The sequence below is a fragment of the Chaetodon trifascialis genome, chromosome 12 (genome assembly GCF_039877785.1).
Source record: "Chaetodon trifascialis isolate fChaTrf1 chromosome 12, fChaTrf1.hap1, whole genome shotgun sequence".
In the NCBI taxonomy this organism is placed as follows: Eukaryota; Metazoa; Chordata; class Actinopteri; order Chaetodontiformes; family Chaetodontidae; genus Chaetodon; species Chaetodon trifascialis.
In genome coordinates this window covers 9,371,557-9,398,577 of record NC_092067.1, presented here as the reverse complement: position 1 = coordinate 9,398,577, position 27,021 = coordinate 9,371,557, and the positions used below count along the sequence as shown (strand labels likewise).

The 27,021-nt window shown below is 43.3% G+C and overlaps 1 protein-coding gene across 2 annotated transcripts in view; it reads left to right on the top strand.

Annotated features, from left to right (window-relative positions):
• Positions 1-27,021, top strand: part of dachd (dachshund d) — an 88,850-nt gene that overhangs the window by 56,354 nt on the left and 5,475 nt on the right. Inside the window, exons 4-8 of one of the 2 annotated variants that reach the window (XM_070976025.1) lie at positions 10,407-10,579; positions 10,707-10,842; positions 10,955-11,095; positions 24,235-24,380; positions 26,451-26,598. In XM_070976025.1, the coding sequence (XP_070832126.1) occupies positions 10,407-10,579; positions 10,707-10,842; positions 10,955-11,095; positions 24,235-24,380; positions 26,451-26,598 (744 nt within the window). Of the gene's footprint in view, positions 1-10,406; positions 10,581-10,698; positions 10,843-10,954; positions 11,096-24,234; positions 24,381-26,450; positions 26,599-27,021 lie in introns of both variants that reach the window. The other variant, XM_070976024.1, reaches the window with a different exon arrangement.

The following is a 27,021-nucleotide window of genomic DNA, read 5'->3' as shown; positions in this document are numbered from 1 at the left end:
CAATGTTATTAATTATGAGGGAAAAAACAGCCAGTTCAACTCTCAGCTAAAATAACCAAACATCCTGAGTGAGAGAAAGAAATAGATATGTTTGTCGGAGGGAGACGGATGAAAAGATGAGAGTCATGGTGATAGAGTGACAGAAAAATGGAAAAAGAGAAAGAGAGTTGCGTGGGGGTGTCTTTCTTTCTTTGATTTTCCCTCACACTCCCTAGTTGGGCAGAGGGAGCCCTCTCAAAGCACAATGTGGATTGTTCCTGCGCCTCTCAGGAAATGCCACAATTACAGATCACAGACCAAGCAAAACACGTGTGGCGCTGGGCCTTGAGGGGGATAAACAGCCCGCCATTCCCTCCCAGTGCATTGACCCCAGCCACAACCTTCATTACTGGGAGAGAAAATATTGTCAGCTGCCCACTAACAAACACCTGCCAATTTCAAGAGAAAGAATTGCTTTTTTCCAGCCGCGGAAGGAAAGTAAAGTGTTTCGTAGACCTGCAGAAAAGGTGTGGGAAGAACAGATAAGGCTGCGTTCACCCTTGTCCTCTCCTCTCTCTCTTTTTTGAGTTTGTCTCACTTACTTCTCCGTCTTTTGCCCTCTGTCTCTCTTTGGCCACTGGGTGCTGCCCTGCCACTCATCTGACTCCTCACCGCACAGCTCTAATGGAGCTGAAATCCTGTTTGTAATTAGATATGGGAATTCCACTGTCATCAGCCAGATGATGCCGCGACAACACCGACCAAGTAGCTCGCAGACAGACAGAGCCGCGGCGAAAGGAGGAGACGCGACGACCGCTGCTAACTGTCAGATTCGGCCGAACATTTTGAATCAATCCTAAACCTGTAACGCCGCACCTAAGCTGCATGAGCAGTTTTATTCTACACACACTACTTCAGAACCTGAAAGCCCTTTGTCTCACATCTGTGGCTTCGGTCCAGGCTGCCTGCGCCCAACAGGGAGTGGAGAGCCACATGCTAGGCTGAGGCCGGACGGATGGTGACAGGTACCTGGAGTGTTGCCTGACTGAGAGCTGCGAGAAGAGGTTCTGGGTGAGATGATGAGGAGGCATCATTCTCTCTTCCCAGGGTCATCAGGCTAATTTCTGCAAGCCCCACCCTCACGCTTGTATGTTTGCGTGTGTGCGTTAGCGTGTGCGCGTGTGTGCATGCTCGCGTGAGAGAGAAAGAGGGGGCCTTGGCCCCTGAGAGCGCTCTGTGAGGAGACCACAGCTGTACACTCCCAGCAGCTAATTGGTCCTTATCTAGCTGTCCCATTCATCTTCATTTTTTACCAATTACTGAGCATTATCTGTGTTCTCAGTTGGGTATGGGACTTAATCCTTTTTGGTTAAGCTGGTGCTACAGCTTGCAAATTTCAAATGGAGACGGGGAGGAGGGTGTGGGGGGGTGGAGGAGGGAAAGGTGGTGGGGAAGGGGAGGGGGGGCAAAAGTCATAGCAAAAACAAACTCTGAAACTTCCCATCATCCTTCACTGGCAGGAAGCAATCAATGAGCAATGACATCACACGAAGGAGAGAGGAAAAAATGGAAGGGATCAATTATTGGCGTTATAATTCAAGTCCTTGTTTGCAAACGTTGCAGCCTCATCGATTAGGCTGTTCTTGTTGCACTCACCATTATTGACTTGTTAAAACCATATTTTCTCATCATCAGTGGTTTTACGTTTGCGGTCACACAGATAACAACGCTTTAAGGGGGCGTCATTAATTATTTAAGATGTATTCATTTTAAAGCACAGCGAGTCCAAATCATCCTGTTTGCTCTACAAACAATACAAATATAGTACATTGCTTATCCAGAAGGTACATCAAGACACTGCAATCTGGGGCAGTTAGCCTTAATTTTCTGAGATCAATGCATAACTAGGCTCCTCTCTATATGGGGTCCGTGCTTGGCCATGCTGCAGAGCTGAGTGGAGTCAGCCTGGAGACCACGCACTAATTACTGGAGTGTTTACTGCTCTGCTGGATAGCATTTGTACCATTTTGGATCATATCAGTGAGTCAATGTGTTCTGCGCTCGACAGATAAATAAGACATTAAGATGACAGTGTGTTTGAATGAAATTACAGTGGAAAAAAATGATAGTCATCAATTATAAAATAAACAGGAGCCTGAAATGGGTAAAATTAACAGCCACACACGTATATATACTTACAGAGCACACTGGCATGCATGTCAGCAGACACAGACAGTCATGCACACAAAAGCAGGACACATATAGAGACACTGCTCCTGCACTTTGATAGGGATCTGTTTGGTCACACTCTCTGCGCCAGCTGTCAGCCCAGCTCCACTGCTGCGATTTAATTAGTCTGTTTATGTCCTTTCTAATAATAAAGCTCTCTGGGTGGAAGGACACATCCAACTAGCTAGCTGCGTGCTCCAACCTGCTAGCTGTGCTAGTGCTGGTGGCCCAGCACAGCTAAATGTGGGCCATGATGGAGGATGGTGGCTACTTCCTGCTCCTCTAGACAGAACAATGGCCCTCAGGCTCAGATCTAGTATCACCCCCTACTCAATCCTAACCTTAACCATTAGGGGATAAAGCACATACTGACCTGATATGAGTGTCTAGGGGCAACTTCATCCATCTTCCTCTCTAGCTCTCTTGTGGGAGCTTTTGTCAGCCGAAGCTCTAGAGAGAGACTAGATTGTAGCCATGGGCTGAATGGAATTCATTTCACGAACATATCATAACACCTCTTCCGCTGTGACAGATTATTGTCTTGTCTGATTTATGCAATTACAATATGGGTTGTTTGGATTTCCTTTAGTCTGATGTTAAGGCTGCGCCGGACAAAACAGGGTCCGTTTAAGCTGCGACTGCTGGGGAAGAGGGGAGCAGTGGCAGTAACTGAATCAGACACACTGAGCGAGACAAGAGAGTGGCAGAGTAGACAGACAGCCTTCCAGCCTGAGTAAAGAGCTTGATGGGTCTCTGTCTCTCTCTTGGGCTTTGGCCCTCACCATCTCTCTATTAGTCTGCCAGGCTCATGGGAGCCAGGTGACAGATAAGTGAAGAACGACACACACATTTTAATAGACATTTCAAAAGATAAACCTGATAATCATTTCTCTTTTTAATGAAGTCTAATGTCCTCGTTCTAATTCCAGTTGCGTCGGCTGTTAAGCATCAGCGTAATACTTGAATATGCATGATTGGGAAATTGTGAGGCACACTGATGTAGCTACAAAATACACAAACGCAGACAACTGCAGAAATAGATTACAATAACAGGGGGAATTGATTAAACATTATTTCTGTAATGATCCATATCAAGTTCTATCATCTTTGAGTGGCAGCGGAGTTGCAGCCTTATGGAGAGGAATAGACTCAACACGCTAGACAGACCTACTGTCACGGAAATATTTGTTTGATTGTCTCATGCGGTTAGTTCACAATAGCAGAAGCAGAGCTATAAAAAACAACTGACCAGTCGACTTGTCATCCCTCATCAACATTAGGCCTCATTCTTCATTAATTGGATAGATTAATTTGGAGCGCTTTGATGCGGGGGTGATGCATGCGTTCGGCTGTCCCCTCCTCACTATTCTCTGTCAGGTTGAATTTAGCCAGGGAAGGGGCTGACCTTTGAAAGTGAAGAGATCAACACAATTTGAAAAGACAATGTCACTTGGTGTAAATGTGATACGTGTAATAAATGACATTCAACCTTTCAGTGATGATGAGCTTTCGCAGGTTGGAGTAATGTGAAATATGCACGGCGTGTAATTGCATAGAATGTGGAGTAGTTTGCACATAGACAGCTAAGATGGTGCAGCATTAGAGCCTGGATATCATGTGCTCTCTTTTCACCATGATTATGTCTAAGAGAAACCATTAGCATACAGTAATAATATTGCCGTGTACACAGTAGCATAATGACAGAACAGTGATGAACAACAAAATGATCTCTTTTGCTGTGATTACCATGTAAAAATGGTCCGCTCAGCCGCAGTGGGGGGGGGGGAATCAAAGAGCATTTGCGCGATCCAAACAGTTGGTTCTGTTCCACGGAAGCACTCTGCCGTTCGCCTCCACCGAAAGGTGTTTCTTCTCAATTATGATATGGGAACCCTCATCCAAATAGAGCTATCAGCCACAGTGAGCCCAGACATCTTCACCATCACGCAGCCTCTCCTCTGGGACCAAGATAAAGCGGGAGAGAGTGAGCAAGTTCAAACAATGTTAAGGAATTTCACATCTCAGCGTGTCCTTCACAGTGTGAACAAACACAGGAAGATATTTCTTGATGAATTGTGTTTAGAACCCCTCACAAAATAATTGAAATAACCTCAACGTTACATTTATTTTTTTTATTTTATCCATGTACTTAAATGTAATTCAATCCATACTAACAACATGTTTTGGACTGCAGTGATGAAATAAAACTCACGTGTTACAGTTCACCTTGAACTCATTAGCTCTGCTGTAAACTGGAAGCTATAGACTGCATTACTGATTTTCTCTCACGAGGTGATTGTAATGGAGGAAATGAGAGCATGGGTGGTAGTGATGCTAATTTTGTAATTAAAACGGATGATCTGATGACCACATGCAAACTGATCCCCCACCCCCCACCCCCCACACACACACCCAACCGAGGTGATATGACGGCAGAGTGGGCCGTGATTGATAACGCTCGTCAATATATTTCATTTCAGAAGCCTTAGTCAAATGACAACTGGTTGTCATTGACTGAAAGCAATCTTTTTAAAAGGGGAGCCTTTGCTAAGTATCAGATGAAAATGATTCCTCTGTCTGCTTGGGTGTCACTGTCTGTAGGAGCTTTATTGATTGGGCTTGAATATATTGCAGCCGCAGTAGTAACAGCTGCTAGTAATATCTCTCCTCTCCTTCTGCTCTCCTCTTCTGCTCGCAGCACTTTCTGTGCCGCGGCTTATTGTCAGCGATCAGATGTTGGTGCTCTTGTGCCGATGCTGCGTATTCATCAAGAGTGATGTGTGACAAATGTAAAGTGAACCCGGTTCCGACCCAAATTAAACAAGCCAACAGCATTTGCTAATGTGTCCTGAAGGCCTGGCTGTCCTGGCCACCCCCAGCCATGTGCATGATTGCGTTAACTAAACCCACCATTGTCCCCCCCCCCCACTCTATACACTCTGTGTTATCAAGCACAAGGATGTTGGCATTGGTTGGTAAAGGTCATTTACTGTAATGAGATTTGCCACATGCAAGCATATGGCTTGATTATTGCCCTGTTCGTTAACATTTTCAGCAAAGAGACAAATAGACAGCTAAAACTGGGGCTGGAGCGGGTGGGGGCGATGGCAATGGGGAAACGTGTTTAGCATTTTCTCTTCAAAGATAGCAAGAACTTTTTTTTCCACAACAGATCTGCCACGGAGATGATTGATCTTTCAATTTTCATAAGGAATGCGTGCCATTAGAGGCAAGGATTTAAATTATCCTATAAAAGTTGCCTTCCTTAGATTTTGTACACTTAAAGGACAAACACCTCTGTCTGTCTCCTTGATAATTTCTACCACATGTTACACTCCAGTGGTTTGGGTAGGGAAGCAATTATGTTACCTCATCAAACCAGAAATGTTTTCTTATCATGCTTTCTCCTACATTACATTACATTAGGCATCTTGGCAGGAAATCTTTGCCCACCTGAATCATTGGGAAGTGTATCTCTTCACTCTGGCATGCTAAACACATTGTGTTTGTTGATGTGAATTAGATTGAAATGTGTCCAATCATCGCAGCTCTTGGAACGTAAAAAAGATATTGTTTGCATGTGTTTTTATGTCTGGCTGACTCCATGTGTGTACGTGCCCATGCAGCAGTATCTATACGGTATCATAGTCCGAGTGTGTGCTGGGTGTGTTTTCATGTTTACCTCTCCTTGTTACCGTGAGATGCGTTCTTTTTATGTGTCCGTGTGTGTGTGCGCGTATAAGAGTGTACAGCAGGTATTTAACAAAGGCAAGATGTTTGCTTTATTATCAACATTAACTGCATAAACACAAAAGGCTTCAAAGTTTCATTCAATGACACTGAGGGGCTGTGGGTGGCTACATCAAAGCTCAATACCTTCCTCTCTCCCCCCATTTTAATGAGAAACAGGACTCACCAGCCTTGACTGAACCTGCCATCTGCGTGTGTCTGTTTTTTCCTTGTTTGCATGTGTGTGTGTGTGTGTGTGTGTGTGTGTGTGTGTGTGTGTGTGTGTGTGTGTGTGTGTGTGTGTGTGTGTGTGTGTGTGTGTGTGTGTGTGCGAATGTGGGAGCAGTTGTGTTTCCGTGCATATGTAAGCATGTGCTTGTGCTGTGTAAAGTGGCACCATGATGCCAGGCAACATATTTATAGAGGCTGTGTCGTATGTTTGATCTAATGGCCGTGAGGCTCCCCTCCATCTCACATGGCAGACGTGGCTTCTGATTCTGGAGGAGATTAACAGTTATGGTAAAGATGAATAGCTGATTAGTGCCATGGAAAGACCTCTGAATGTCTTGCCGCATGACAGACACTTTGTCATGAGCCATTCATTTCCTTTTGGGACTGGTGTGCGAACCCTCGATACGACCACAACAAATACTCTCCATGTGTGTGCGCCGCCGTCTCACCTTTGTTGGAGAAATACATACACGACATGGGGGCATTTTACAAGCGCAATTAGGAGGAAAACCGAGATTGTTTTGCAGCGGCGGGCTGCATATGCATTGTGCAGTGAGTCAGTTCATTTAGCTGCTTGACTGGAATGGTCCTGTTCAGTTTGACGGATCAGAAGAAGAAAAAATATCTCAACGCCATGAAAACCAAAGGCTTAGCGCCGAGCAAATCAGCCCTTTGTCTTGTTCAATTCAAATCAAAGGATAACCAGGAATGTTTGTTTGACAACAGCATTTACAATGCATTGTTCTGAAGCCCAGAGCCTCCCAAACAAAGACAGATAGGCTTTAAACAAGTCATTTAATTAGCACCGGATCCCCAGCTTTGGCTGCGCCAACCAATTATACATTCCTGAGGCATGTGCAGGTCCTATTTCACAGGAGCGAGAGGCAGATCCTCTCCAGCCTGTCTCTTACAGTACATCTCTCCCCTTCCATTTAAGAGAAGGTAAATAGCCCAGACAGACAGCTTCATTAGCCAGCGTCTGAAGAGCGCGGGGCCGATTGTCGCTTAAATAGTGCGCTTTTACTGCAGGCCCAACCGGCGACCTCCGATCAATTACAGCTGACATTATTGTTTGTCGGGAGCTTTTTTCCTGGACAGAGGGAGTAAAAAACGAGATCAGGCCTGAGCTTTGGCTGGAAATGTAATCTTCCCCCTCTCTTTGGTTCTTTTGCTCCACAAACAATAAATCATTCAGTTGAAGAGATAATAAAGTGCCAAGTAGGAGCTAGTTTAATTTTTGTCAGGGGAAATCTGTCCACAACAGAGTTAAGGGTAAGGGGCTGGCTGCTACCTCCATACCATTTTCAATGACAATGGCTTAGTTCCTTTTTTCTTATTTTCCTCTGTAGGGTTAGACGGCCAGAAAGGCTGAAGTCCTGTTTGGATGAAGATTAACTGCTGCACAAATCACTGCAGGTTATCATTTCTGTCATCAAAATAAATTACTGCTCTGTTTTTAATCATTTTAAAACATTCAACATTCAATCTTTTTTCGGTGTGATTCTTTTAAGTATCTGACCTACCGTCAGCCGCGCCGTTTGGTTCTGATGTAACAGCTTTTTAATCATGTTGTTACCAAGGGCTGTTTTAATTCATTCAATTCATCCTCCATGATTCAGATCTTTGCTTATCCATGCATGAACTCCCAAGCACTGCAGCACATAATAGCTGAGCTGTTTATATTGGTATTAAGTGATTTGTAGTTTTAATGATGGTAAATAGGAGTTCACCTTTGCAGGTCCCTTAGGCTTACTTCAGGTAAATTACTCCAAATGCATTGTTTATGCCCTTCGGAGTGGGGGGGGGGGCGCTAGTGGGAATTCACCTCTCATCAAGTCTGAACTTCTGTATCAGAGATAAACACAAACTGACAAATATGTTGCTAACGGTTTGCCCACTGGAATATCTACACAATATCTAGGTGATTAATGAGGCTGACTAATGCTTGTTGATTCCGCTTTTGGAAAAGAAAAACACCAAAATAACTGTGTGCCATTGTTACCAAGTTGCAAATTGTTCAGGATTATGACCTACAGTTACTTGTGATCCTTTTACTTAGCGAGAATAAATTTAGCAAATGGGGAGAAATTGCATATGAATGAAGCGAAGAACACTTAGCTGTCTGGCAAAAATGCCAGATTCCTTGAATAAACCAATATCCTCCTCACCTGGCTCCTTTCAGCAACAAATAAAGGGATTTGGTGGACCCTCGTTGGTCTGTGGCACATTCCCCTACAGTGGCCTGAATGGGCCTTTATGGGAGAAACACCGCTTTGGGATGGGGTGACATGAAAGGGGCTGGACAGGCACTGAAAGCGAGACTAATACCCCTTAGAGCGAACAGAGGTCCAGTGTTTCTCCACCAGGTTGTCTGTCAGGTGGAGGCACATCACCAAATTCATACAGCACCGAGTACAAGATACAACAGAGATACAAGTCGGCTGGATCCTCCACTTTTTCTGCATAGTTGATTGATCAGGTGGAAAGTCCGTGTGCCTTTTTGAACGTAGCTGTGTTTGATTGGATGGGTGTAATGTATCCACCTCAAAGGCAGAATAAGTCTCTTCACTCTGGCCCTTGAGTGGCCTTGAAAGGCTGATAGGTAGCCTAAACCTCTCCATGTTGTCCTACAGTAAGTACCCCTGCAATCAGGCCCTCTGTGGTGTTTTTTAATTGAGCTTAGCCTGCTGAGTGGTAATTGATTCAGCCTGAGCTACAGCAGAGGCGCTGATACAAGGTGCTGCTTGGCTTCCGCCTTTCTTTAATCTCCCTTGCTTTATATTGTTTGGGAATACTTGCCACTGAGAAACTGCATGCCATCTTTCTTATGGAAATCAATGCTTCTTGTGGAAGGAGGGGAATGACAGAGAGGAGTACTTCTCATGTCCTTTCATTTTCAACCAGTGTCCTTCTCTTTAGAGGCTTCGCCATGCAGATCTCCTTGCCCTTTGGCTACTGATGTTTTGTCAGAAAAGAAGAGTGGAGTTGTTTTGTGGATCAGCTTTCTGTAGTGCGGTATCTTTTTTTTCCCCTCTTTCTTTCACGCTTTTTTTTTTTTTACCTTGAACTGGGCTGCCAAGAAAAAAAAGAAAAAAAAAAGGAGTGAAAAATCAACAGAGAGGCTCAATCAGATCCAATAGTGTCTATGAGGTTTTCTTTAAAGCATTTGAGGAAAAGCATCTGAGTGGCGGAGGAATGAGACCAAACTGTTCCCAGTCACTTTTGATCCTGCCAGTTCAAAGTCCCCATAGAGCAGAGGGGGAGGGAAGGGGTGCCGTGGTTGGCGGGGGGGTACAGACACCTAGCTTTGACCTTCTGTCTGCGCTCTTGTCCTTTGAAAGTTGGCTTGTTTTCATTAAGCCATTCAGAAGCTCAGTGCAGGGCCGCAGTTGGACTAACTACTAACCCCCTATGGTATCTTTATTAGACATTCTTTACATTTTCGGACTACTAATGGTTCAATTTTCCCAATTAGGCGTCTATTGCTAGACAGCAATTGAATAATTTAAAACATTTGTAAGATATCTCTGATGTTGTAATGGAATAATTTCTGTGCATATAAAAGAGAAAGAAATGAAAATCCCATTATTGTGCGAGCTGAAAGTGACTTCACTCCTTTCGGCCTCACTCTCTTCTTCCTCTCTCTCACTGGTCTGGAATATAGGCTGCTATAATTAGCCTAAAGTCATTGCCATACTGTGGTCTGACGGTACTTGTTTGTCATTAGCACATTTAACTAGTCATTTGGGTAATGGCTTTCAAGATTGCCTTTGTTTTTACAGAGATATTTTTTATATGTAAATATTGAGATAATTTCCATAATGTGCCCTTTTTATTCAGCATAGAATAATTGATGCATCTTTATTGCTGTGTAAACTTTGGTCTTTGAATGACTGTGTGTATAGTTATCATCCCCGTTTTCTTTATTATTATTGCAGTAGTATCTATTATTAACATGTGCTGTAAAACATTTATGTGTATTATGTTAACATGGAAAGATACCAGGGATGCGATTAATTTGAATTATTCCATTTTTTTTTTCTAATGGATGGCCGTGTAAAGCTTTAGTGTTATTGGACACCACTTTTAAAGGGTATCTCAGTGGTGGGAATTGCTGATTGCTGAATTAACAGCAGCAGGTTTTGAGTTTCCAGCCAGACCCTCAGAAGTTTCCCCTGTGAATATCTCACTCATAATATGCATCATTGAGTAACCAACGACCTCTTCATGTGTCTCAGGCCTGGAACTCCCCTTCATGATGATGCCACACCCCCTGATCCCAGTCAGCCTGCCCCCAGCCTCTGTCACTATGGCGATGAGCCAGATGAACCACCTCAGCACCATCGCAAACATGGCCGCCGCAGCACAGGGCCAGAGTCTGCCCTCCAGAATGGTCACCTCTGTAATAAAGGTAACTTTTAAAGCAGTAATGCAGCAATTTCACAATAACTTCCTCCTTCCTGTGGTGTGTGCTTCAGCCCGGACTGGATCTTTATTTTGGGCCTGTGTGTGTGTTTCTGTCACTGCTGGGGTTGCAGGAACGTGTGCCGGACAGTCCCTCCCCAGCTCCCTCCTTAGAAGACCACAGGAGGCCAGGCAGTCACCCATCGTCCCACCGCAGCAGCAGTGTGTCCAGCTCCCCAGCCCACACAGAAAGCTCCTCAGACAGGATACGTACGTCTCTTTATGACCTCACAACACAGTCAGAGGAAAAGCCAGACGTGCTGCGCAGACTGTCGCAAGCAATGCTCCTAAAGTCGCTCTTGTTTTGTCATCTTCTCTCAAGCGGCACACCACAATGGCCTGTCCATGAACCACGCCCTGCTAGGCCTATCCCCCAACATCCCCCCTGGGCCTAAAGAGGGAGACCTGGCCCACGACATGAGCCATGAAGGAGCTGCACACAAGAGGATGCACACTGACAAAGGTGAGTCGGGTTTTATTTGGAAAATAAAGGTTTGATGGGGTGATGCAGCTGATATGATCCACAATGTTTCCGAGTTTTTCAGCAGAGACGCTACAAAAATGAACCGTTTAACCCACAACATCAGAAAAAAACACATTTAAGTTCAGGACTTTTAATTAAGCGTTTAGTTCCTTCTATTCAATGCTCACAGCGGATGAAAATTATTTTATGACAGGCTCCGTTCTCAGAGCCTATAGTTTAAGTTGTAATTCTGACAACAAAGACGAAGGCTTTAAGGTTTGTAAGTTTGCAGAAAAATCTGAACCACCATGTTAATATCAGCGGAGGCAGAGGGACCTACTGAGCTAATACTGGAGACAAGGAGTCAAGGTTAGTGTGTCAGCTACTATTGTTGGTCAGGTTGCCTTCAAGTGTTATCAACTTAGATAGAAAGGCTTTTTTATACGAACTGAAGTGAAAGATAACATCAGGTTTCACCGTACACCCACCACAAAATATTCTGCCTGCCTCATGTATTTTTTTTCCCCAAAAGAAACACTTAACACTTCTAAAACTTAAGGCCTTGAATATTAATAATACACTTTCAGAAATGTTAAACCTTTGCCTGGATTTGCAGTGACCCTTCAGTCTGTTGTGTCACTGTAACAAGACTCAAGTTTTCGAGACCAAAACGTGTGAACATGTGTGGATGTGTGCGTATGCGCGGAAACATTTTGCTTGCTGGAGCAATCTCTTTTTTTGGATCTCCACAGTAACACTGTGTGACTGTGTTTAGATGCTTTACATGTACATTCATGCTGTATTACACATGATGTGAACACATTTAATGACCTCTTAAAATAAAAAAAAACTATAGATGAGCTAATTAATTGTTTTTAATAATCCTCTGCAAAAAAATAAAGCTTTTTGACAGGGTCAGATGAGTAGTTTTGAGATTTTACATTCCCATGCACTCATGTGCTGTTGTGCAATAATATAATAGAATATTCTGTTAACAGAAAAAAATGGGAAACGAAGTAAAAGAGCTGCTCCCAGTTCTCTTAATTAAAAAAAAATTAAACAGTGTGACAATGAGATGTTAGCACACGAAGTAGGTTTCGTATAATCAAATTTTCACACAGCTATTACATTATTGATAAAAAGATTTTTTAAAACACAAAAGTAATACTGGTATTAATGCATGAATATATAAAATAATCAGCCCTCTGTATTCAGCAACAGACCTGCTCACATGTGCTGTTTTCTGTCATTACCATCAACTCAACAAATATTCAAAATGCTGAACCTCAGTCACGTTGTCCACAGTCAATGCTTTTATTATTAATTGCTGGTATTATTTCATTAGAATTTATTAGTGCTTATTAAAAAAAAAGAACAGAAAAAAAGATAGAAATCTTCTAAGCAAAGCAGATTAAATACAAAATGAAGCAAATAATAGATTTTAGTATTCTCTGTTGGTTTTGAGCAGGAGCAGGCTGTGCTGAGCTGTGCTGTGCTGTGCTGAGCTGTGCTGAGCTGTGCTGGGTGATGCAGGGTGGGGTGAGGCTGATAATGATATTAAAACCACTATGGAAATCATTGGGCTGTATGTTCCCTGTTGGCTAGGCTGACGTGAAGATCAGTGTTAGACCTTCACTCACAGGGTGTGAAGCAGTGAATAGTAATAATTAGCAGGATCATGAGCTGAATTTATGGGTCACAAACTGTCTAACTGTCTGTGCATGCGTGCGTGTGTGTGTCTGTGTGTGTGTGTGTCTGTGTGCATCAGCCAAACACATCAACACAAACAGAGAAAGAAGGAGAATTAACCAAATATCCACAGACTAAATCAACTGGCTGTTCCTCAGCAGCAGAAATCTTGCATCTTAACTGGAGTGCCTCCTCCACACTCAGATAATCAACATAAATGGACTGTAATTTCGTTGCAGTATTAGAGGAGAAAGCAAATGACCTAGCAATCCACACCAATTCTCGCTAGTTGACCCACACACATCTACCCGCGAACGCACGCTGCATTATCTTTGAGATTGTCAATTCCTAATATGTCACTGGACTTGATTAGGATTCTGAGCTCTCCAGTGTGTGCACCAGAGGTCTCTGGCTGTGGAAAACATTTTTATAAAATAACCCATTAATGCAGAGGAGTGCAACTAAATTAGTTACCAATTTGCTGAGCATGAATTAATGAAGAGAGCTTCTCCCGGCTCCCACAGTTGTAATTTTCATAATAACCCCAGACCTTTATTTGGCAGGTTGTTTAGTTTTTTCGTTTGAAGGTTTTCATTAGTCTAATGAGGACTGTGCAAGGGCGAGCAGTCAGCACAATTTACATGAGGAAGCTATCATAATAAATGAGGCAATTTGAATAACATGCACAGGTTTATGCAGCGAGATAAGAGAGATTGTAGCAGCCAGATTCAGAGGTAACCAATACATTAGAACCAACTAATAACCAAAGTAATTCCAATAAAAGCTTTAAGTGAAGGGAATAAAATTAATGATAGATATATTGAACTGTAATGATATGATACATGATGCATTAGATTAATAAAATAAATGTGTTCCATTGTTAAAGAGGGGAGAGGCCTCACCATCCGAAGCTTTGTTTATGGTGAGCTTTTTAATTAGGCTTGTTCATCGCATCAGTTTGTTTAGATAAATGAGATAACATTCCAATGGTTTAATGATATCTCTCCACGTGTTTGATCTTTATGATCCTGGCAGAGCATTAAATTAATCTCTTGCAATGCACTCTTAGAAGAGAGCACAGTGGGCACTGTGGAAGGATGCAGTGCTCCGGCTCATATGGAGGCTATTTAAATAGCCAGACACCTCAGAGACACCCACTATTAATGTCACATCACTCATATCCTATGAACATGTCTCATCTTTTTCATGTCATCTCTGCTGATGAAGGACAAAGGCTTGTTTGTTGTCTAAAAAAGACAGTTTCCAAAGTTGTGTCACCCAGTGCAGAGCAGCCAGATGGTTATTTATTTTTTTTATTTTTTTTCGGGGGGCTGTTGTTTGAACTTGATTATTTTTTGTCCAAATTCTGCTGGAGAAAAAGAGGGGAGATTAGATGATGTGCAAGAAAAAAGGCTAGTAGAAAGCTAAGTGTTATCTCACATGTGACTAATTGAATTGCTTCAAACAGAAAGTCTGTGGCGATAGCTTCCGACAAGCCTCTGTCTCGTGAAACAGCAGGTAGCTGACAAACAAGGGAAAATTTGAAAGGTACGGAAGCCTTTGGCTGTAGACTCACTTTGGACATCAAACACTTGACATCATTTTATTTCCTTGGGGAAAAGGTGTTTGAAACACAAGCCATATGTATGTACATCCAAGTATAAGAGTTTTCTGTAAATACCATGTGGCAGTTTAGCATTTTGCCAGCAACAAATTTCACCACTTTACCTCAGCCGTCTCACTGCAGTTAAACATGCCACATCTCTTTTACGCCGAGCTAAATGGCTGACAGGAGAGTTGGAAGCTACTACAGTATGAAAACTGATTCTCTCAACCATATTTTAAAAGTGGGTGATTCACCGGTAATATGATATTGGCACTTACCTGGTAAACGTTATATGGCCTTGTTGACACAACAGGAGATGCATTCATAATGTCCTCACCAGCACAAATGGATGCTCGGGTGTATTATGTCACCTAGAGGTGCATCCCCTCACACCCGCTATCAACAGGACGGTCGTTGATGCATCGAGCAGCGGTGTGACCACAGTGGACGAAGCTGATTTGCCACGCCTTTTCTTTGTCATGTTGCTGCCTAGATGTCCAGTTGATATGCTGGTGCACTGTGCACCGTCTGCAGTCCCAGTTTACTGTCTGAATGATGAAGTGGAGCAGGTACCGGTGTCACAGTCTATTACATACAGCTGCTTTGGGCAAGGACCTGTGGACGCTGATGGGCTCATGTGGAGAGGGGATTACAGTTTGAAAAAGATGAAAAAGACAAAAAAGTGATTTCCAGCCTTTGTAGTCACTGTTCTGTTGCTTCTTTGCATAAGCGTTTGCAATGATAAAAGGGAAGTTTGGGGACTTTGGGCCAGGCAAAAGTTTGGGCGTCAGTTTTGTGCGCTTACTGCGGTGTAAATATTTCACTGACATTGATGGTATCCGTACAGTATCATTAAAAGTTGGATATGTTCAGTGTAAGCTCCTTCTCTTCATCTTTCTGACTTTAATGCATAGTGTTTTGTTCAGTCCTCCCGATGTCCTTGGCGTTGCAAGCTTCAAACACATGCTGACTACCTGACTTTCCCTAAGTCAGGAGGCAAGATCATTAGCCATCACAACCCTGAAATGTGACTTGGCAGACAATAATGCTTTATGATCAAACAACTTGTCAGTGCGTCCTGTTGAAATGAAAGAGTGCAAAAAAATAATTCAATAGAGGATCAATCAAATTTCCCCAGCCCATGTGAGAGAGATTGCTGATGGTGCAGAGAGGGGCTATTCCTCGAGGACATGGGAGTTCATTTGGATATTTGTTCTCCCCCTCATGAATGTTCCATTGCGTGACACCATCTCCTGCTAATCACATTTCACTGAAAAGGGGGAATGCTTTTAGGGACGTTGAAAAGAGAGAGGTTCTTTTTAATCTTTGAAATGCCTCAAAAGTGACAGAATGCTTTCTCCTGCCAAGACGTGAGCCTCGGATGGGGAGATAAATATGCTGTGGTCAGCTAAGTGTATCTAGTGAGCAGAGAGGCAAATTTAATAATGCATTATCATTCACTGGCGAAGGTGAAATCTCCCTGTCCATCAGAAGGCTGAGGCCTGTTTCATGTTACCCTTCACTGCAAATGAACAAGTGCTTTACTCAGCCATACCAGAGATGCACAGTAGGCACCAGTGCTCAACTATATATGCTGCTCTGGACTGTCAGGAAAGCTGGTCTGTAATCAAAGCAATCATCTCTCGGTCTTGACTGGAGACATTAATGATCACAGTCCTCGTTCCTGATAAAACTGTTTTGAACAATAACCTTTTTTTTTTTTCCCTCTTCCTCTCTGGGAGCACAAGGTGCGTTTTACATATCTGAGCATCTGCTATTATGCAGATTACGGCAACATATTTTACACAAATGCCCTTGGACAACAGCGTTAAATAATTATGAAGATTATGTACAATGCAGAAAATTTGTGATTCAAAGCGATTCATTTCTTCGCAGTGGCAACTGTTGCAGACAGATAAGGTTGACCCTGAATATGTATTTCTGTACTTTTGGAGACATTCTGTGGGGTTGTTTGTATAATTTAGTTTGTACATGTAAACAGTAATTAAGTGATGCTACCAACATGCCAGGGCCAGGCTCTGCCAAGGTAAACACCAGCCCTAGTAGTTTGCCATAGTCCATCATGTTTACAGACTTGCAGAGCCGAGTGCTGTTTGTGTGCTCTTCCTTGGCAAAGCCCATAAAACACAACCAATTGGACGCCGAGTGTTGAACACAGTCAGTCTTATCGTCTGGCAGTCTACTCGCTGACTTGAGGACATTGTGAGTCAAACCTTTAAATTTTCACTCTGCGATAATTACGCCGCTATACTTGAGCTTTTATATCCTTTCACTGAGAAAGTAAATCATTCCTAATAAAGAGAGGAAGAATAGTGGGCGGAGGGAAAAGTGCTTGAGGACTAATTCTCTTCACTCCCTCCCTCTCTGCTCTCTATTCTGCTTTTTGAAAGCCTTTCTCTGAGTATTCCAGTCACCTTGACTTTGCAGCTGCAGCCTTATAGTCTGTTGCTTATCCTGCCTAACCCCAGCCTGTCAATTAGGTGTTTAAAAATTAATCTCTTTAACTGGAAATACCATGCCAGCTTTCTTCCGTCTGTAAATGAAGTGTTATTAATTCAAACAGCGCAAAGCCAGTGTTATGAATAATGTTATCAAAACAGATTTCCACACGTTTAACACGTTGCTCCTATTAAAACCCCTTAAGTATTTTTATAACTGTGAAACCAGGACTACTAATGGATTTGCATCCATTTTTGAGCTTCTACAGCACGCAGCCATAGAGCAAGTGCTCCTAAGCCAGGCCTTTTAAAGTTTACATTTCCCATTTCCTCTTTTGTTCTTTCATCTTCATTTAAAAGCAGCTCAGTATATCCAGTCTGGATTAGCGCCAGCCATCGTCGGCGCTCGTTCAGCAGCAACAGAACGGCATCGTCTCTCCCTGTAGGATTTCAATGCCAGGCAATGACACCAATGTGTCTCCCTGCCCTCCCCCCAGCCCCCCCCCCTCCACTCCCAAACCCAGCAAAGCTCTGATCTAGCAGCAGGCTATCTGGCCAACCACACCAAGCTAATACTTGTTCCATTAAAACCTGGTGATTACGGGGGATTTCCTCTCTGTTTGTTTGTTTGAATGCTTAATTATCAATATGTAATTGGCATGTGTATTGTGATGTTGGGTGCATATTCGGTGGCATATTTTACTGGAATGCACATTGCTATCGGGTAGAAACAGGACTCCCCAGTCACTGTCTAAGTTAAGCTGCATGAGAAGTTGCTCTAATGAATTAATAAATGCTAAACAAAGGAGAACTAAACAAAGAGGGAGCAATAAATGGCTTGATGATTAGTGGGTCAGAGAGATTAGTGGGGTATACAGTACAAATGATCCCCCTCTGAAATGGGAATGATTCAGGCAAAATACCCGATCAATAGTTTAGGCCAATTTAATCTCTGGGATTCGTCTGTCAATAAAAGGACCCGGTCAGCGGAGGTCAATATGCAAAGACAATCTAAACACCTTCAAAGTGCCTCAGTGTAATGTCCTTCTTCCAGTATTACCTTCTCGACAGTTTGTGCTCGTGGTCAATAGGTGAATTACAGAAATCTATTCCCGTCTGCCTGGCCGTCATTTTCTTTTCTGAGCCACAAGTTTATTTTTGCTCCTCCAACCCGAGCCTTACCCTCCTGCTTTGACTAAAACCGAAGGTCGTGGATTTAGCGCCGTGCTCTCTGACCTTTAATCACCTTGCCCCGTCCTGTGTCGACCGCTCTGACTGGGAACCGTCCCTCTACAAAATGCCATTTTGTCTCCGCTGCTGTTCGCTTTAAGAGCTCATTTGAAGGTGTGCGCTGGCAGAAACAAAAGTCCTGTATGCTTTTATGCAGTCATCACAGTCAGCCAAGCCTGTAATCCTCAGAGGTCCGATAATGACATAGCCCCTGCATTTATTACATGGAGGAGAGGAGAGAGGGAAAACGCTGACTTTGAACAAATGAACACTCTGACCTTTATGCAATAAATATGACATGGGCCGCATAAAAAGACAAGATATCTTCCTCCTGAATGGAAGTCAACACGGATTCTGCTCCCTTGCCTCTTGCTCTCACTGTTTCCATTTCTCTTCCCCTCCCTCTCTCTCTCTCTCTCTCTCTTGCTGTTTTTTCTCTCCCTCTTTATGCAGCTAACAGTTAAACAAATCATGAAATCGATTTTAAGTGTTTATGCCATAATATTGTAATGCTCCAAAAGCACCATTTGTACTTCATAATTGTCTCTGCAGTGGTAGTGTTACGCAGAATGTACACTGCAGCACATTATGGACGATCAGCTGTCAGTATTCTAATCTTCATGCATGATTAGATTCTTAAATTTAATCAGAAGCGGGGTGTTTTCTCAGCAATGAAAGCAATAAAAAATATTCTTTATCCACGCCGGGAAAAGACGGTTTTAACGGAGAGAATCAACCTTTCACTCTGTCTTTTGTGATCTTGGTGTGATCCCAATTGAGCATCACGATTGTCTTCTTTTGTCATCTCAGACCGCCTCTCTGACAGTAAAGGATTTATGGTTATTTCCTCCATGCAGCCTGTCCATCTGTGGCTCTATCGTCATATGGCCTTGAGAATACGATTCAATTTATTAAGGCAAAGCAATGGACTCATTACTTTAAAAAGGTGGCAAGAGAGAGAGGGAGAGAGAGGGAGAAGTGACACACTGAATTGGTTATTAATGGAAAGGCACAGCCATAGGGCAGTTGAAATTTAATGATATCCTACAAGAAAATATGAGGGTGTCACTCTCCAAAAAGTCATGCTAAATGTCAACATTTTAAGGTCCCGGCGCTAATTTTATGCCTGTGCACAGTAATGTTTTGGAGAGCATTTAGGAAACACGGCCCAGTGGCCAGCCTGATTATCCCGCTCACCTTCTCTCCTCTCTCCAAATGGGTTTGTGCAGCAAGCGATTTCATCTCTAAGTGAAGGGAACATTAGGGAGGGGAGAAAGAGAGAGCGATAGAGGAAAACACGCGGTTTGATTTTCATGCTGTGATAAGAGAGTGGGAGCCAAATGTTACCTGTTAATCTAGCCCAAACCGACCAGGGCTCTTGACTTTGTCCCCCAGCAGGGATGGGGCAAACACTCATTTTCCTCTCTCCGTGATGAAAAGGAAATTAGCTTAAATGTGATGAGGGCACATTAGCGTGTGTGTGTCGTGTGTGTGTGCCTAATGAATGTGTATGTGTTTGAGGGTTTTTTGTTTGCATGCATCTGCACGCGTGTCTTTTCTCTTTCTTCTCAATGTACACTGTACATCAGGCACACGTGCTCAACATATGCAGGTGATAGTCATTCTAAAGGAATTTGTCTTGTATGGATCATCACAGTATGTCCTGCAGGCTCTTACTTGCTTAAGAAAAGTGAGCCTGCAAGTCATTTTAACCCTCCAGTAGTTGGATTATGTACTTATGTGTAATTTTTTTGCACAGATGCTGTGAATAAATGAATTTCAGCCTTTGTTAACAATTTGAAATCTGCTCGTGTGCAGTACACTCTGCAAGTGTGCAGGAATAAAAATTTGAAAACAAGAAACATCAACAGAATGTGATTTTTGACATATATTCAATTAAAAGCAGTACAAAGACAATACATTTAATGTTTCACCTCATGAGCTTCACCGATTTATGTAAATAGATGCTTATTCAGCAACATGTTTCAAACAAGTTTGGACAGGAGCAACTAAAGACTGAGAAAGATGTGGAATGTTCCAAAAACACCTGTTTGGAACATTCCACAGGTAAACAGGTTGATTGGTAACAGGTGAGAGTATCATGATTGGGTCTGAAAGCAAGAAATGATGGAGAGAGGTTCACGACTTTGTGAACACATGATTGTAGACAGGGTATTACAACATGAGCTCATTTACAAATATCAATAAAGTTATCTTAAAAAGTATCTTTGTACTGTATTCAACTGAATATGGATTGTAAAGTGAATGTTTGCATTGTGTTTGTTTTTACGTTTCATGCAGTGTACCAACTTTGGAATCGGGGTTGTACCTGTTTAAAACTATCATGCAGTTAAAGCTGAATTTATTTTTATCTGAAAGAGCCTCCAGAGTGTAGAAATCATTTGCAAGATAAGCTCAGGCTCATGTTTTTTTAAAGTGCTCAAATTGCATGCGACCACTTTTTTTTTTTTTTGCCCAGCTCTGCATCACTGCATGTGTAGCAGAAGACAGATATTTCCCTTGACAAGATTTTCCAAATCCAGCGCTTTAAGTGCAGGTAGAATAATGCTGTGTTAGCTGCTAATGGCTGTCCGAGAGGTCATAACTACTCCATTTGAAGGAGGCTGGTTTCTCCGCAGCCCTGGCAGGTCAAATCAAATGTAATTGTGCAGTGAAAAGCTGTGCCTTGCTTTGTGTTGGCTGTGCTGACAACCTCCAGGTTTAGCATTCACTTCTCCTGCTGGGAGGAACACAGGTTTGCAAGGACAAAGGCTTCACCTGTCAATATATCACACTGACTGGCCAGCCAAATGTACCTCTGCTCTCCCTCTCTCTTTCCCCCTCTCTCCCCTATCCCTCTTCCCCTCTGTCAGTCTTTCACTCTCTGCACACCCATTCTATTCCAGCCTCCTCTTCCTCAGATTCTGCCTCATCTATCTATCCATCCATCCATCTTCTGTCTTCAACCATCTATCTCTCGTTCCTGGCATCCTTCTCGTCCTCTTTCTCTCTCTCTTTGTGTGTCTTATGTATCTTCCTCTCCTCCTGCTCACACTGCCTTCGTGTGAGGACTCAGCTGAAATGTCCTGAGGGACCCAGTTTCAAACACAGGAACCAGAAACATATGGCACATTTTCAACTCCCAAGGTCAATTACAGCTATTTATCCAGAGATTGCAGCTAAATTTCCCAAGGTTTCTTCTAGATTTACCACAGATTGCAATGTGTGTCTGTCACATTTTAAATCAGGCCAGTTTCCTCTGCTTCTCTCTGCTCCCTGCGACTTTCCATCAAATATTTCAAAGGCTTTCAAGTGGGTTTTAGACATGTTTTATCTCTGGTTATCATGTGCCCCATCTTTTTTTGCCTCAGCTTTGCAAGGTCCAAGTGCCGCTTGCAACACAAATCTAATAACATGTAAATTGGAGATAAGCCCAGATCCCTCCAAGTGATATTTTTTACATTCATAGTTTGTCAAGTCAATTCCTGGGCCCCTGTTTTAGCAGCACAACACATGAGGAGTGAGAAAATTAACTGGATAGGTGATTCATCATTGCTAGCACACTGTCAAGGACTCCCTCTGCAGCTATTGAGAGCAGGGTGGAGGAGGAGGACGGAGAGGAGGGGGTGTTGTTTTAAATTATGGCATTTCATTCAGAATGCATTGTATTTACAGCGTCCCATTTTTATTTGTGGCTCCTATTATCCGCCGAAACAGTTGTGCATGAAATGTTATTTGTGACAGGGGTGACCTGCGAGTGTTTTTCCACACAGTATTTCATAGTCGGGGGGGGGGGGGGGGGGGGGGCCTTAACTGTACCTTTACCGTACGGTAAGCACAAGAGGCTGTCACAGCTGCTGTTGGCAGCCTTGCTAGTGGAGAAATATCACCTGGAAACAGAGTACTCCATTCCACCGGCCCCCATCACTCCAACGCCTGTCGCTGTAATTAAGTTGAAGTCAATGATTCTGGAGCGATGGTGAGAAATAAACATGCAAACACATGCCAGCATTTGCAGCCAGGAACAGAGAAAAAGAGAGGGGGGATTTGGTGGTGGTGGTGGGGGGGGGGGGGGGCAATAACATTAGAAGCACAGAAACCACAGATCTAGATCATGTTCCATTCGAATTTACATTTGAGTTTCATTAAGCCAGTTTTGATTATATTGATTAAATTAGTCACTTATTAGCTTCCCTTTCGTTGCTTTGAAAACGCCTGTATTTATGCACAGCTCCTGGTGGAAATGTTAACTGACAAGGGCTGCTGTACGGTAGTAGGAGTCTGTCGAACAAAACACGCTGTTTGCTTTTCCCAGAGCATGACAGGTTGTTTCCCCTGCAACAAAGCCATCAAATATTCTGTGTGATCCAACATTGTGTTGGAGGGGAGGCCTGCTGAGTGGGAAGCCGGAGTTTGTTAAAGCAATGATTTATGATTAATGCCAACACTAAATAAGGGACAAAGTGCCTACAGTACAAATCAATTACAAAGCTACAACAGCAGACCTTTCCCCGAGGTCTACTAACGTCTCTAGTTGTTATGGTGATTTTATTGGAGGTGGGTGATGCAAGCATATAATGCATGCAATACATCTATATCAACCTGAGCTGGAGCCAACTGTAATGCTTTTGATCTTTGATTAGTTATTTTATTGAGATAAAATGGGACTTTCATGTTGTGCCACTGTATAAGGAGAGTGCATTTTCTATCTCCACCCAGACGCCCACCTCAAAACGCAGACAGGACTGCACCAAACAAAACAAATTACCACAGGAGTGGCTTCTTAAAAGTAGGCAATTCATTATTTTTATGAAGTCAAATTATAAACAAATTTTAATCCATTAGGCAACCATCCATTCTAATTAATCAACAGGAGTGAACTCCATCTGAAAAAGGAGAAAGGTTGTTTACTCTCTCCACGGACCAGCGGTGCATACTTCACCATCTTCCCCACTCAGAAAAAAAGAGAAATCGTTCTTCAAATTACAAACCTAAACTGTGAATCCTAACACTCGACTTTTGGCGCGGAGATGTTTCCAGGGCATTTGCAGATGCTTGAAATAATCTCCAATGTTTTTGCTCAATCTGCTCTGAGGATGGGTGAAATAAATACTTTAAACTAATTAATGTAAGACCAGCTGTTCCCAGCACTTGGCTGGCGTTGGTGAATATTGATGGGAGGGAGAGGCAGGGCTGTTCAGCTCCACTCGCTGTTTGTACAAGATTCAGCCTGCCACATAAACAGATATGAATACTGGATGAGAGCAGAGAGGTGCTGTGCCCAACACAGCCAGGGTTCCACATTACAAATAAAAGTTTTTCCCCCCTTTCATTAAATTAACAATTAAAGAGCTGATGGTGCAGACTTCCTGTGGAGACCTTTTTAGACTGGATGCGTTTAATAAACTCTCTCTCTGCAAGATGGTAGCACTTACAAATTGTTGGCTTCATAAAAGCTCACTGGACAAAAACATGTGTCAGATCTGATGGGGCAACAAACGGCAGCGTCTGACATACTGTTCTAGTTTGACCGGGCTGTATCTGTGTCTGCCGGTTTGCCTCCTGCCTTCTCTCCCTCCCCTCCTCTGCTCCTCTGAGGCCCGGTGGAGAGGCTGGACAGCAGATGGCAGGGCCCTACCCCTCTGCCGGTGATGAATGGAGGATGATGTCATCTTAGGTTTGACAGGCGCCCGTGCGTGCATACACAAAGGAAGCCCGAGCCTCTGGGGTCGAACTGTAGGCCTGCTCCTGATTTTGGAGTCCACATGACATCTCTTAAATGGGGAAGCTGGATTTATGTCCTGGTTGATATTGTTTAAACCCCCCCCCCCCCCCCCCCCCCCCCCCCCCCCCCACACACACACACACACACACACACACACACACACGGGCCTTGGGAAGAAGCAATACAATGGAATCTCCAAGGGACTGGCCGGTCCACTAAATTTCTGCGACGAGGGGAGCGCAGGGATTGGCTGCTGGAGATCAATACAGACCCGGTCATTGCTGCTGGTCAATTCAAGTCACGATCAATATGTGTCAACATCGCCAAAAACCACTTATACATTCTACCACTTAGTGTGTTCTGTAAGTTTCACAAATAGTATTCTATGAATGATTTAATCAATTTTCAGTGTTATCATTTTTCTTTGCAGAAGACAACTCGATGTGCACCCCAACAGCAAGAGATAGCTACGAGAGGTTGTCATTGGCTGGGCAGGCTCTGCCCCCTGGCTTCCCCTCACCATTTCTCTTCCCAGATGGCCTCTCGTCAATAGAGACTCTCCTCACCAACATACAGGTATTGTCTGCTGACAGAGTTAATACAGCATGCTTAAAAACACAGTGTTCAGCATCCTCTGATGGTTCATAGAGTAAAGGATCTCTGCTCTGTACCTTTAACCTCTCAACTAACGACTCAGTGCAGCCTGGGTGTCTTTGTTTCAATCACCACCTGAGGGCGCCACGGTGGAACATTGTTAAGTTCTGTAGGTTGTGGCGGACAGTAAAAATATATTGTCGATTTCGCTCGTCACTGGCTTTTCCAGCAAAATGACAGTTTTGGACTTTTGTTCAAACAGCGTTAAACATGTTAACCATCAGCAGGAAGTAGTGTGACTCTCTCACAATAAGGAATTTGGCCAACAGAGTATTTGACTTTGACGGTAGAGACTTGTGTACATCACCTCATCCACAGACGACATTGCTGATGAACCATGAAGACAAACTTAAAATTAACGTAAGTACGACTTGCAGTCTTTTCCAAACGGCTCCCAAGAAGGACGTGAAAGTTCATTCTAGACTTTGGAAATAGTGCTTTAACAAAATGTCTTAACTCAGAGTCCACGACTAGCTTGTTCCACAACTGCTGCTGTCTTTCACAATTGAGCAAACTCCATCTGCTGTCAAAGACAGCGAGATTCGTTTGAAAGCTCCAGAAATAGCTAGCAAGACAAATTTTGGTCAAACTCAGCCAAATAGTATAAGTCTCTTCAACTTAAGCAAACCATTGTGGGTTCCCTGAAAACGCTCATAGGGGTCATTTCCTCATCAATGATTGAGGGCTAAATCAGAAAAAGTTAACGGAGTTAAGGTGAACATTAGGACCACAGATACACCCATCTGTAAATCTGCATACCTTAACATTACCCATCCACTCAGCGTGCCATTTAGGCCTCAGCTCAAACACCCTCAGTCAGAAAGATGAATGTATTTGCCTTCTGTCTGAGTGTAATGATGTGTGCACACTGCTGCCCTTCTCATTGCACTTGTACCGCTGGCATCAGAGTCCTGCCTCTCCTTTGGCTCTGTGTGGTAATTAGAAAGCCACAAGTAAACCCGTCGCAAGCTCCCAACACTCCACTAAGTCATCTTTGATAATGATCTTCGCCTTGAATATTTATATACAAATCAACAAAATGAAACCAAGCAGAAAATTAAGATAAAGCAACTTAGAATAAATTGGGGTCAGAAGAATCAACAATTAGTAAGATATAGCCCAGTGCATTTGATATAATTGCGTGTGGATGGGGAATAATTGTGAGGAAAATGGCCGCGGTGCTGTACTGTTTCCACGTGAGGCTGCGGTGTCTTTTGTTTCAGGACTGTCAGGAGTGTATTTGGAATGGCAGTAATGTAATTGATACATGATGAGATGCTTGTCATTCATATTATTCATTCGTGCCGTGCAGTGAGGAGCTTGAAATGGGCTACAGCGACTAATTCTGTGTATTTATATCAGTCCAGTTACAATTCAGCTGTGCAGTTAAATGGGATGATGTAAGACAGGGATAGAAAGAAACTCTGCAGAGTAAAGACGCTGACCTCGCCTATAAAGCTTTTACCATCTACTTAGTAGACTGGAGCTTTGAGCTCCATCTTTTAGTGTGACAGTGGTGAGCAGTGTTTCCTCCTTCAGCCGTCTCTCTGGTTCGGTCCAGATCGCTCTGACGTCTATCTCTGCTTGTATTTCACAGCTTCGACCAAAAGGGGTCAGACATACCCAGCAGCCACATCGTTATTCATTAATAAAAACAAATGATTATCACAAAAAAATCTGCCGGATCTGTGCTCAAGATTGTAGATCTTGTGGGAGCCGTGGAGCAGCTAAAATGACATCTTCACAGATAAAAGAACCCGCAAAGGGGGTAATACGCCTGAAAGGAATCATGTAGCAGCAGTCAGCTTTTGGCCCTGTGTTCTGCTTCACTACTGTGGGCAGCACAAAGAGCTGCTGTGACATACTTTCACTGTGGTTTGCTGTCACTTCATCTTGAAGCTCTTAAATAGCCCACATCACTCTCTCTTTCTCTGCTCCCCGCTCACCCTTTCTTCTGTATATCTGCATGTGTGTGTGTGTGCATGCGTGCAGGGCCTGCTCAAAGTGGCGATTGACAACGCGCGGGCTCAGGAGAAGCAGGTGCAGCTGGAGAAGACAGAGTTGAAGATGGAGCTGTTCAGAGAGAGGGAGCTCAGGGAGACTCTGGAGAAGCAGCTCGCCATGGAGCAGAAGAACAGAGGTACTGCCTGACGACTACCTGGCACTGAATCCTCCCTGTCAGCCCCGCGCGTGTGTGTTTGCATGCGCGCGTAAATGTGTGTATTTCCTCAATGATTCAGACTTCACAGGCCTGGGCTCATGCAGGCATGTTAGCTGCTGCATTGTACATGCATGCGTGTTTCTTATTGAACCACTGACGTGAGCGGCTGTGCTTCTTTGGTTGCACATACAGTGATCTGCTTAGCACTGATTTTCCCGCTCTTTGTCAGTTAACATAATTGGTAATACACATTAACTTAGAGAAATTCACTCTCGGCCTCATGTTAAATGCATCAGCTTCATATGCTAACTGTGTCGTTTATGTTTAATGAGAGAAATTTATGAAAAATATTCCAATAAATTTTTCAATTTGCTTTAATTCCCTCTAGCAGTTTGTTAAGTC